Below are 11,114 nucleotides of genomic sequence, written 5' to 3'. Positions count from 1 at the left end.
ATTTAGGCGAACACTGGTCATTTTGTCGGTTTCGCATCGTTATCATGCCGTTTTTATCACTTCACTGTTTTTGATGATTTTCGGAAATGTTTTACGTCGGGTGCAATCGATTTATTTCTTGCGTGTGCCCTCGTCCTATTTCATCATTCCTTTCCGTCGCACACCCATTATTTCCTTCATTTTTCAGAAACAACATGAGAGAAATCGTCCACGTTCAAGCCGGACAGTGCGGAAACCAGATCGGGTCCAAGTTCTGGGAAGTCATCTCCGATGAGCACGGAATCCAGCCCGACGGAACCTTCAAGGGAGAAAGCGATCTCCAGCTGGAGAGAATCGATGTCTACTACAACGAGGCCAACAGTATGTTTATCTAAGATAAAGCAGTTCTTATTTCGATCTTTTCAGATGGCAAATACGTTCCACGTGCAGTCCTCGTTGATCTCGAGCCAGGAACGATGGATTCTGTGCGGTCCGGTCCTTTCGGACAACTCTTCAGACCAGACAACTTTGTTTTCGGACAATCTGGAGCTGGAAACAATTGGGCCAAGGGACATTACACCGAGGGAGCAGAACTTGTTGACAACGTGCTCGATGTGATCCGCAAAGAGGCTGAAGGATGCGATTGTCTTCAAGGATTCCAGCTCACACACTCTCTTGGAGGTGGAACCGGATCCGGAATGGGAACCCTTCTCATCTCCAAGATTCGCGAGGAATTCCCAGATCGAATTATGTCTTCCTTCTCGGTTGTTCCATCACCAAAGGTTTCGGATACCGTCGTCGAGCCGTACAATGCCACCCTCTCTGTCCACCAGCTTGTTGAGAACACCGACGAGACTTACTGTATCGATAACGAGGCTCTCTACGATATCTGCTACAGAACTCTAAAGCTCACCAACCCAACATACGGAGACCTGAACCATCTCGTGTCTCTCACAATGTCTGGAGTGACTACCTGCCTCCGCTTCCCTGGACAGCTGAACGCTGATCTTCGCAAGTTGGCTGTCAACATGGTTCCATTCCCACGTCTTCATTTCTTCATGCCTGGATTCGCTCCACTCTCCGCCAAGGGAGCTCAGGCTTACCGTGCATTGACTGTCGCCGAGCTTACTCAACAAATGTTCGACGCCAAGAACATGATGGCTGCTTGCGATCCAAGACACGGAAGATACCTCACCGTTGCTGCTATGTTCCGTGGACGCATGTCCATGAGAGTAAGTTCATCGATTGCTTGTAACTTTTCACTATATGCTTTGTTTTTCAGGAGGTTGACGAGCAGATGCTCAGTGTCCAGAACAAGAACTCCTCGTACTTCGTTGAATGGATTCCAAACAACGTCAAGACTGCTGTGTGCGACATCCCACCACGTGGACTCAAGATGGCTGCCACCTTCGTCGGAAACTCCACTGCTATCCAGGAGCTCTTCAAGCGTATCTCGGAGCAATTCACCGCCATGTTCCGCAGAAAGGCCTTCCTTCATTGGTACACTGGTGAGGGTATGGACGAGATGGAGTTCACCGAGGCTGAAAGCAACATGAACGACTTGATCTCGGAGTACCAACAATACCAGGAAGCTACCGCCGAAGACGAGCCACTCGACGAGTTCGCCGGAGAAGGGGAGACATACGAGTCTGAGCAATAATCTGTGTATCAATCACTAAATTATCCTGCCCCGTTTCGTAATTTCCTGTACAATGATCTTTTCTTTCGCCCACTCCCAATATTTTTATGACTCGAATGAACGATGATTAATTTAAACTTTTTTCCAGTGTTCTCATTATGTTTCAATCATTAAAATATCTTGCAAAAGCTCGATAGAAGGTAGACACTGGTTCACAATTTTCATATTCAGAACAATGAAAGACACAGTCGTCAAAGGATCTCTCAAGTTGAAAAAAGTATCGACAGAAGCGCCAAAGAAGACTAAAAAGAGTAAGCCAGCTATGGACTTGAAGCAAGTTGACATGACGATCAGAAGGTATGTGTAATCCGAAACCAGACAGCTAACGGTCCCAGAGATTCCAGAAACACTTCCGGCGGTGGGCCACACAAAACCGAGGCTGAGCTTCGGTTCGAGGCTAGAAGACAGGCGAACATGGTAGGCGCTTTTTTTTTTAATACTTAAAATTCACATAATTTCAGGCGGAAAGAATGCTGAAACAGGCGGCGTTGAGTCATCGTGAAAAGGTGGAGAAGTTGAACAAGCAGCTCGGCGAGATGACAGAATTCAACGACATTCCAAAAGTTTCCTGGACGAAATAATAATAATAATCTCTCTCTCTCTCTCTCTCTCTCTCTCTCTCTGTACTTTACTTGAATCATTTGTGCATAACTGTCAATAAATCTTTTTTGGTTTTTTTGCTCCAAAATGTATATTTTCCTTGATTAATTCGTGAATTTTCGTAGCTTGAAAATCCTGTACTTCTAATAAAATGCCATGGCCACGTCATTATAATTCTCCAATAATTCCCACTTTGCGTCAAATTCGGCGTATTCACAGACAAAGAGTGTCTGCGTCTCTCCGTCTCTCGCCTCTGTCCTCACACACGCCCTCATTTGCGCGAGAGCCTGACACCGGCTCCGTGAAGCTGGAGCCGACTTCATTGATTATTCGGGTTACTGGCCTCACACACACGTTCTTCTCAAATTTCAGTGGAACTCGAGGAAGCTCAGAATTTATCATTTTTTCATATTATCTCCTCTTTTGTGCATTTCCCAATTTCCCACGCGTCATCGTCGTCGAATATTGATTGAGTTGCCCTTTTCTCTCTTATCATTTTCAACATCACGTTTCCGCATTTTCATTTCCATCGAGTTCAAGGTTTTTCAGTTTCAGAAGCACAAATGCTGCGAGGTAAAGTGGATCCGAAGAAGGAAGAGCAGGAAAGACTGCAAGGCTTCCTGTTGGACATGCTCAAGGAAGAGGAGAACAAGTATTGTGCCGATTGTCAGGCGAAAACGCCAAGGTGAGAATTTGAGACGAAAATCTGGAAATTCGCGAATTTAATATAGTATATTTCGGCTTAAAATCGTTATTGCAGTAAATTTACAGGTTTGCCGGAATAATTCTTTCGAAAACTGAAAAAAGTCAAAAATTATTTTTCCGCTTGGTTACAGTTTTTAGACTTTTTTTGTCAATGCAAAACCTTCGCGGATTTATTGGTCCAAGGAATTATTCCGATAAATCCACAAATTTCAAAATTTACCCCAAAAACCGTGCCAGGATTGCAAAAATTGCAGAAATAACAACAAAAAATCAATATTTATTTCAGATGGGCTGCCTGGAACCTCGGCGTCTTCATCTGCATCCGATGCGCCGGCATCCACCGTAACCTCGGCGTTCACATCTCAAAAGTGCGCTCAGTGAATCTGGACTCGTGGACGCCCGAACAAGTGCAGACGATGCGGGTGATGGGCAACGAGAAGGCCCGACAAGTCTACGAACATGATCTACCAGCGCAATTTCGGCGGCCCACCAATGATCAGCAAATGGAACAATTCATTCGGAGCAAGTATGAACAGAAACGGTATATTCTGCGAGATTTCGTGTATCCAAGAGTTGACGCGAGCCAGCTGCCGAAATCATTGTCTCAGGCACAGAAGAAGGTCGGAACGCCCGTTGTGAACATTGCATCACGTGGAAGTAGCTCTAGCAATGGACATTCGACGGCTTCAGCTGCTGCTGCTGCTCCATCGCTTCTAGATTTTTCTGATCCTCCAGCCAGCACAACTCCTGCTAAGAAGGCCGTCAACTTATTCGACGACTTTGATGGATTAAGTCTAGGACCAGCGGCTCCGGCAGCAGCTCCAGCTGCTCTCAACGATGATTTCGACGATTTCGGATCATTTGTCTCGGCGAACTCACAAAATGCTCAACAGAATGCTCAATCTCTTGGAGGAGGATTCGCCGATTTCTCATCGGCTCCAACGACAGCAGCTGCAGCGCCTTCAGCTTCTTCTGGCCTCGATGGTATTGAATTTTCACCTGGTCTTTGTCGCAAAAAAAGATAATCAAAAAATTGAGGAAAAATGTATGAAAATTGAACCAAATTTCAATTCCTAATTTTTATCCAAAAAAAAAGTCATTTTTCGGGACCTTGGAAAATCGAACAAGCGGGAACCAAAATTCATTTGTTTTTCACTTTTGTAAATAATTTTTTTAAATGATTTTTCCTTTTCAGATCTCACCGCTCTCTCCTCAACGGCTCCAGCGACAAATGGAAGTGATCAAAAGAAAACCAACGCAGATATTCTTTCGCTTTTCGGCCCATCTGGTGGCATATCGGCTCCGAATGTAGTTGCTCCCGGAGGATTTGCCGGATTTGGACTGCAAGCTGCTCCGGCTCAAATCCCGCAACAAGCTTCTTCGTTCCACCAATTCGGGGCTCCAGCTCCAGCTCCACAACAAAATGATATGTTTGGAGGACTGTCGGGTATCAATTTTGGAGCACCACCACCATCGGCTCAAATGTCTCAAATCCCACCAATGGCTCCACCACAATACTTTGGAGCTGCTCAATTTGGAGCAATGTCTTCCAGTGGATTCGGTGGAATGAGTATGCAGTCTAAACCAACGCCTACTTCACCAACTGGATCACAAGGATTCAATATTCCGAATAAATCGAATGCTTTCGCTGATTTGGCACTTGGAAAGGTACAATTTTGGCACTTTTGAGCGTTAAAATTCTAGATATATTGAAGAAAAAAACTAGAAATTTAGCAAAAAATTCAAAATTAAAATTTTTTTCCAAACAAAATACCCGTTTTTCGATAACTCTCGCTTTATGCTTTTTTTTCAAGCAAAATACCTTATTTTTCAGAAAAAATTGTCTGATTTTCGTTGAAAAATAAACGAGTATAATCAAGAAAAAATCATATCATTTTTTACCAATTTTTGCATGAATTATTAACTAGAAAGTTCCGGAAAAAACATCCAAAAGCACAATTAATTTGGATTTTTGTTTCAAATTTCCTAGGTTTTTGTACCGAAAAGAATTCACATTTTTTATTGAATAATTTCACAATTTTTTTTGGAAAAAAACCAGCAATTTGATGCAATTTTTTGAAAAAAAAAGTAAAGTTTTGAAAAAAATTTCGATCATTAAACTAAAAAAAGTCGAACCTGATTCGATATTTCTTGAAAAAAAAAATTAACCTATTATAATTTTTTTTTCCAGGTAATGAAGACAAACTACGGACAAAGTGCAATTCATCACCAAGCGGCACCAATTTCCTCTAATAGAGCGTCACCGATGCCGGCACAATCCAACACTGCCGCCAACAATGATCTTTTCGATATGTTCGCCTCGGCACCGCCACCGGTTACAGTCAATTCGTCTTCGTCTGGACTTGACGACCTCCTTGGACTCTGAAAAACTAGTTTTCCACCTAAAAAATGCATAATTTGACCTGTGATTTTATTTTTCTTTTCTCCCTCTCTAAACACTTTCTTTCCTAGGAAACTGCGCTTCTTTTTGTGATTTTTTTCTAGTAAATTATTATTCTCATCAACATTTCCCCCCGATAAAGTTCGGTTGTGTGAGCCCCAGAAATTCCAGTCCCTTCAGCATATCCGAAATGTGTATTAGGAATACTACAACTTTTTTTTCAGATTTCTATAGCCCCTCTCTTTTTCTTTCTCCTTCAACGTACTAATTCATGCTTAAACTGATTTTTAATGTGTTTTTTTTTCTGTCGAATGAAATTTATCGAGATTCCTAATCTTGAACTAAAATTTCGACTGAAAATGACTTTTGTCGACCCCCGGCGAAATAGTACGAGAAACGAGTAGCACGCAGACATGTTCGTCCTGATTCCGGTGGGAAATATCACACGAATCGTGGAGACGCAGCAGAAAAGCCGAATGAGGCGGAATGCGCGGGAGGGAATTGGGCTGAAGAAGACGAAGAAGATGAAAGGAAACCACAATTATCGTTCTTCGGTTTGAACATTTCGATTATTTTTGTTTTTCCTTTTTTTCTCTTCCGTTAGTTTTCTCGATTTTTCTGGAGATTCGGTTTAATCCGGTTTTTTTTTGCGAAAATTTAATTCCAAAATGTGCCAACTGTAAAGGCGCACATCTTCTACCCTTGCATGGGTTCTGCAACGATCAAAGTCAGTTTGAGAGAAGTGAGCATGTGCCTTTAAAAATTACTGTAATTTCAAACTTTCCTGCGAAGTTTCTCTCGAGTTTTGTTAAAATTTAAGTGTTTTATTGCTATATTTAATTTTAAAAAAAGCGAATGTTAATTTCTTCGAAAATTTTTTTTAAACAATTGATGAAAATTTATGCTCCACAGCAACAAAAGTTTGATATATAGTACTATTTAAAGGCGCATACCTTTTCAAAATTAAAAAATTTTTGCCGTGTCGAGACCCAAAACCAGGCTTCGTATTTGTTACTCAAAAATCGAAACATTTCGTGGGTTAAAAAATACTTTTAAGGGTTTTTGAGACAATTTAACTCCCGATATTTCAAGAAATATTCCATTTCTTCTCCATTTTCAAATTTTCAAAGAAATACACGTAATAAGTGGGCGGAGTCTAGCACAACGGAGTGTCGTTTACAACAAAAAACAACTGAACAATTCATAATTCTCGACCCCCACGGGAGGGCATAATTCGTATGCAAACTGGTTCTCTGGTCGCTTGGAGAAGGTTTTTTTTTCAAAAAAAAAAAATAAAGTTCGACGGTATATGCTGTGTGCAGTAATGTATGATTCATGTATGATGCATTTTTATATTGAACTCTCCACATTTTTCTAAATGTAATTTTTTATTCTCATTGTTATATACATACGACTTATTGTATTGGAAAAAGTCACTTTTATAAAAAAACATATTTATAACAATTTTTGGAATTTTTCACATAAAAAAATGTTCGAAAAGTTTTTATTTTATGGGCGCCCGTTGGGTCTCGATACGATCATTTTTGTATCTAACTGAAAAATTTTAATATTAAAGGCACATGGCGCCTTGCCAAAGTTGGGTACCCGCCACAAATCTGGGTGATTTTTTTTGTAAATTTAATTTTTGAAAGAACTTTTTTTCATTAAAAATATTTCAATCATGGGTCCCACCACGATTCTCGTCACTTCAAAATAAAACCTACGATATTCGTGGCGAGACCCATAATGTATGGATTTCCCAGATGTATAATAACTCTGAATATCCTTCAAAATCCCAACCTAATACAATTCCCAAAATAAAAAAGAAGCAACGTCCTTTTACAAATGTCGAGGTCAACATTCCAATTGAGAATTACTTCATTGAAGTACTCCGGACATATTTTCTACCGGATTCTTGATTTGTACAAAAAAAATCTGGAAAATTCGTATTTTCTTTTTAAAAAAGTTCTTGGAATTTTTTCCGATTTTTTCAAAATCGGAAACTGGCTTAAAATTGATACTGAAGTATGACTGTTTTTTCAATTGTTTCAAATATACTGAAATTAAAAAAAAAAAAAATCTGAAAAATTGTTTATTTTAAGACTGAAATATCGATTTTCAAAAATTGTATCCGTATTTGAATATCCTCCAAAATGAGAACAACACAACCAATCAGCGATTTGCGCCGCCCACTTTTCAACCAATCAGATGGAGTGGGCGGAGTTCTAGGACCCTGATTGGTTTGAATGTAGGCAGGGCTTCTCATTTTTGAGGTAATTCAGAAACGGGAAATTAGCAAAAATTAAAAAATCTTATTTTTCTCGAATTTTAATACTCTGGCAATATTCAAAAAATTAAATTATTTTTAAAATTTTTAATTGATACTTTGAACTCTTCTAGAACCCCAAATATTTTTCGGCCACAAAAATCACAAACTACGACTCAATATCTCATGTGTGTCCCTTTAAAAAGTAAACTCAAAACGGCCTGTAAATAGAAGAGTTCTTCTGGGCTCAACAAAGTTTATTTTAGAAAGACTAAAACGTGTAAATACACATTGTGAGTTACAAAAGTGTTCACTCTATTTGCCATTCTTTTCCTATTTTTCTCAACAAAAAAAGTTTGGCAGACTACGAACCAGGTGACCGTGGAGACTACAAGTTTTTTGAGGTTTTTTTTCGGAACATAACTGATTGCACCTCATGGGGACCGAACATTTTCTGATGTTTAGAAATTGTGGTTTATTTTTGGAGTTTTGAAAATCAAAGTTTAGGAACATTTTTTGAAAAATTGAAATTATTGCTTTTTTTTAGAAAAAAGCTTGAATTGTAACTTGAAATATTTGAATTTTTTTCAATTTTCATTTAAAAAAACAAATTGTTTCAGACAAGAGTACCGAAAATAACACTATTTGATGTTTTTTTAATGCAAAAAAAGTTCAAAAAAATATCCGAAAATTCAATTTTTTCAAAAAAAAATCTATAAAATTTATAAAAAAATTAATTTACCAGTTTCAGTGAATTTGCCCAAAGGAGAAATGTGCCTTCAAACACTGTTTGTGGCCTAGAAAAAGCTTCACAAAAAAAATGAAAAAAAAAATCAAATTTTTCGGAATTTGCCACATTTTCGATTTTTGAAAATATTACACTCAAAATAAAAAACTGTGTGGCGTGTACCAGGGGTGTGCGGCAAATTTGCCGATTTGCCGAAAATTGCCGACTTGCCGAATTCGGCAAATTTAAAGAAACCAGCAATTGCCGATTTGCCGAGCACGGCAAGTTTCAAAAAAGTAGATTTGCCGAATTTGCCGAGCTCGGCAAATTTCGAAATTTGCCGCACACGTCAAAAATTTTACAGTACAATTTTGACTAAAATTATTGATTTTTTCGCCAAAAATTTAGTAAAATGACACAAAATTGAGTTAGTTTTATGCTTAAGCAGACAAACTACACGGAACTAATTCAGAAACCAGATGTGTGTTAAGAATTCGGTAGTTTTGGTGTTCCAAAAAACATCAAAAATTATCAAAATTTTCCGAGTTTGTTAAGCACGGCAAATTTGCCGAATTCGCCGTGCTCGGCAAATATTGAAAAAAGAGATTTGCCGAATTTGCCGAGCCCGGCAAATTTTGAAAAACCAGCAATTGCCGATTTGCCGAGCTCGGCAATTTTTTCCATTTGCCGCACACCCCTGGCGTGTTTAGGCCCCGCCTTTTTCTCGTCCACTCAAGGGAAAAGGCAAAAATTTGGGGACCAACCAATATCAGGCCGCCGACATCCTACGGGTTCCGTGCGCCGCTATGTTTAACTCGCAACGGGCGGAGACAGCTCGCCACGCCGATTTTAACCGATTTTTGCCAGAAGTTTGAATTTTCCAGATGGTGGCCGAGTTTTTCCACTTTTCTAGGCCACGTAGTCAATTCTGACTGTCCAGGGCTCATCCTCATGACCTTCATGTAATCGGGAGGAGGCACGATTTTTGAGTTCTAGAGCCAAATGAGCTGAATTTCCAGAGATCTCTCTTAAATCATTTTCAACTCCAAAAAATCCCAAATTTCCGGTGTGAATCATTTCAAATGTTCCTTCCTACTCCTTCTTATCTTATCTATCTTTTGCATTACGGTTGTTTTTGTTTTTTACACATTCTTTTCACTCATTTAGGCGGTCTTCTCCTTGTAAACATTCCAGTTACAAAGTAGATGCCTTCCCTCATTTCTCACCAAATTTTATTTTACCAGTTTCAGTGAATTTGCCCAAAGGAGAAATGTGCCTTGAAAAACACTGGCTTAGGTCAACAAGTTTGCTATGTGGCCTGGAAAAAACTAGGCCTCTGATGCATTTTGCGGCCACGTAGCAAAATCAGACGCTGCTCTATCTATTTAAAAAGTTCTATTACCCAGACTGCGGAATTTTGCGATTTTTGAGCCAAAACACTGTACTTGGTCTCGAAAGGACAATATTTTCAGTGACATGCTGAAAAGTGGCCGCCTTTAAAGAGTACTGTACCCTTCAAACTTTTTTGAATTTCTTATGTTAAATAACAACATTTATATTCATCACTTTCCCCCCCCCCCCCCCCTCCACCAAAAAAATTTCACGCAGTCCACACATTTCGTTATGCCTGTCTGTGTGTTGTGTGTACTCGTGCTCTCTGAGCCGAAACCCTTTCGCGCCCTCCAACCTCAACTCAACCCAATTTACTCTGTGCCTTTGCTCTTCGAGTCGACTGACTGACTGGTATATTTACTTAGACCATCGAAATCGACTGGCGGCGGCAGCAGGAGGATGACTGAAGAATTTTTCGTGTCTTTTCGGCATCCCCCTCCTCCTACACTAACACAGGATTATTGGTTTCGAAACTGCTATTTACCACATTTTTTGATGATTTTTCCCGATTTTTCCCGGTCTTTTTTGGGCCAGGTTTTGAAATTCTGAAGTACTTTCTAATAAAATATGCTAATTTTTTTCTTCAATTGTTGAAAATTGAAAAGAAAAAATTTAAATTTAAAACATTAACCGTACCCTTATTTTTAGAGAAAAATAAATTGTAAACTTTTTTGAAGTTTTTTTTCGATAAAACTTCAAATTTTCGTCATTTTTTGTGCTCACACCAGAAAAAATTGTTAAAATTTTAAATTCAATTGAAATCTGTCAAAGACGTGTTCGTTGTGAGACCACATGCCAATAGGTCTCCACACGAAAATATGTTACAAAAGGGTGTGCGCCTTTAAAGAGTACTGTTATTATAAACTTTTTTTTTGAATTTCTTAAGATTTTTTTAAAAAGTTTTTCAAGAGAGAGAATATATAATTTAACGGAGAAAAAATTCCGCATACGTCGTTTTTTTGAAATTGCAGTACCCTTTAAAGGCGCGCACACTTTAGTATTTTACAAAAAAAAGTCGTGTCAAGACCAGGTACTGTATTTTCGGCCCAAAAATAACAAAATTTTGCTCCAAATCCCAACTTTCTGCCACATTTACTCCAAAACCTGTCATGTCAGCTATTAACGGTACCACATAAGATAACAATAATAATAAATGCTGGCATGCGCATAGATTCAGAAACACAAGCTTTATGCGAGAAAAGACAGAGAAAGATAGCGTAAAGGGACACCGAAAAGTACTCGTTTTTGCCGCTGCCACCGCCTGCGCGAGATCTTCCACAGCCGGCCAAGACACCACCGCGCACATTGCAGCTGTTCATATCTCGAATTCTTTTCCCATTCGTTC

The 11,114-nt window shown here is 39.3% G+C and overlaps 3 protein-coding genes and 1 long non-coding RNA gene across 5 annotated transcripts; all 4 read left to right on the top strand.

Annotated features, from left to right (window-relative positions):
- The first annotated feature begins 187 nt into the window (after positions 1 to 187).
- Positions 188 to 1,752, top strand: tbb-1 (Tubulin beta chain). Its single transcript, NM_066966.9, has 3 exons — positions 188 to 360; positions 406 to 1,211; positions 1,262 to 1,752. The coding sequence occupies exons 1-3, from the start codon at positions 195 to 197 to the stop codon at positions 1,637 to 1,639; spliced, it is 1,350 nt and encodes a 449-aa protein (NP_499367.1). The 5' UTR covers positions 188 to 194; the 3' UTR covers positions 1,640 to 1,752.
- A 95-nt stretch (positions 1,753 to 1,847) lies between these two features.
- On the top strand, positions 1,848 to 2,443 carry tass-1 (Protein FAM32A). Of its 2 annotated transcripts, none has more exons than NM_001392206.1 (3): positions 1,848 to 1,975; positions 2,014 to 2,095; positions 2,140 to 2,443. In NM_001392206.1, exons 1-3 carry the CDS (start codon positions 1,854 to 1,856, stop codon positions 2,257 to 2,259), a joined length of 324 nt encoding a protein of 107 aa, NP_001379233.1. In that variant the 5' UTR covers positions 1,848 to 1,853; the 3' UTR covers positions 2,260 to 2,443. The 2 variants fall into 2 exon arrangements, with proteins under 2 accessions (NP_001379233.1, NP_499366.1); NM_066965.6 differs by having other exon boundaries at positions 2,023 to 2,095; positions 2,140 to 2,353.
- Positions 2,444 to 2,827: 384 nt separating this feature from the next.
- On the top strand, positions 2,828 to 5,727 carry smap-1 (Arf-GAP domain-containing protein). Its single transcript, NM_066963.8, has 4 exons — positions 2,828 to 2,963; positions 3,270 to 3,967; positions 4,179 to 4,651; positions 5,175 to 5,727. The coding sequence occupies exons 1-4, from the start codon at positions 2,842 to 2,844 to the stop codon at positions 5,367 to 5,369; spliced, it is 1,488 nt and encodes a 495-aa protein (NP_499364.1). The 5' UTR covers positions 2,828 to 2,841; the 3' UTR covers positions 5,370 to 5,727.
- A 211-nt stretch (positions 5,728 to 5,938) lies between these two features.
- linc-109 lies at positions 5,939 to 10,347 on the top strand. The gene is made up of 2 exons (NR_101849.1): positions 5,939 to 6,681; positions 7,543 to 10,347. It is a non-coding gene; the product is annotated as a long non-coding RNA linc-109 (long non-coding RNA).
- The last annotated feature ends 767 nt before the right edge of the window (positions 10,348 to 11,114 follow it).

This window comes from Caenorhabditis elegans, chromosome III (genome assembly GCF_000002985.6).
Source record: "Caenorhabditis elegans chromosome III".
In the NCBI taxonomy this organism is placed as follows: Eukaryota; Metazoa; Nematoda; class Chromadorea; order Rhabditida; family Rhabditidae; genus Caenorhabditis; species Caenorhabditis elegans.
This window is presented reverse-complemented; position numbering and strand designations above follow the sequence as displayed.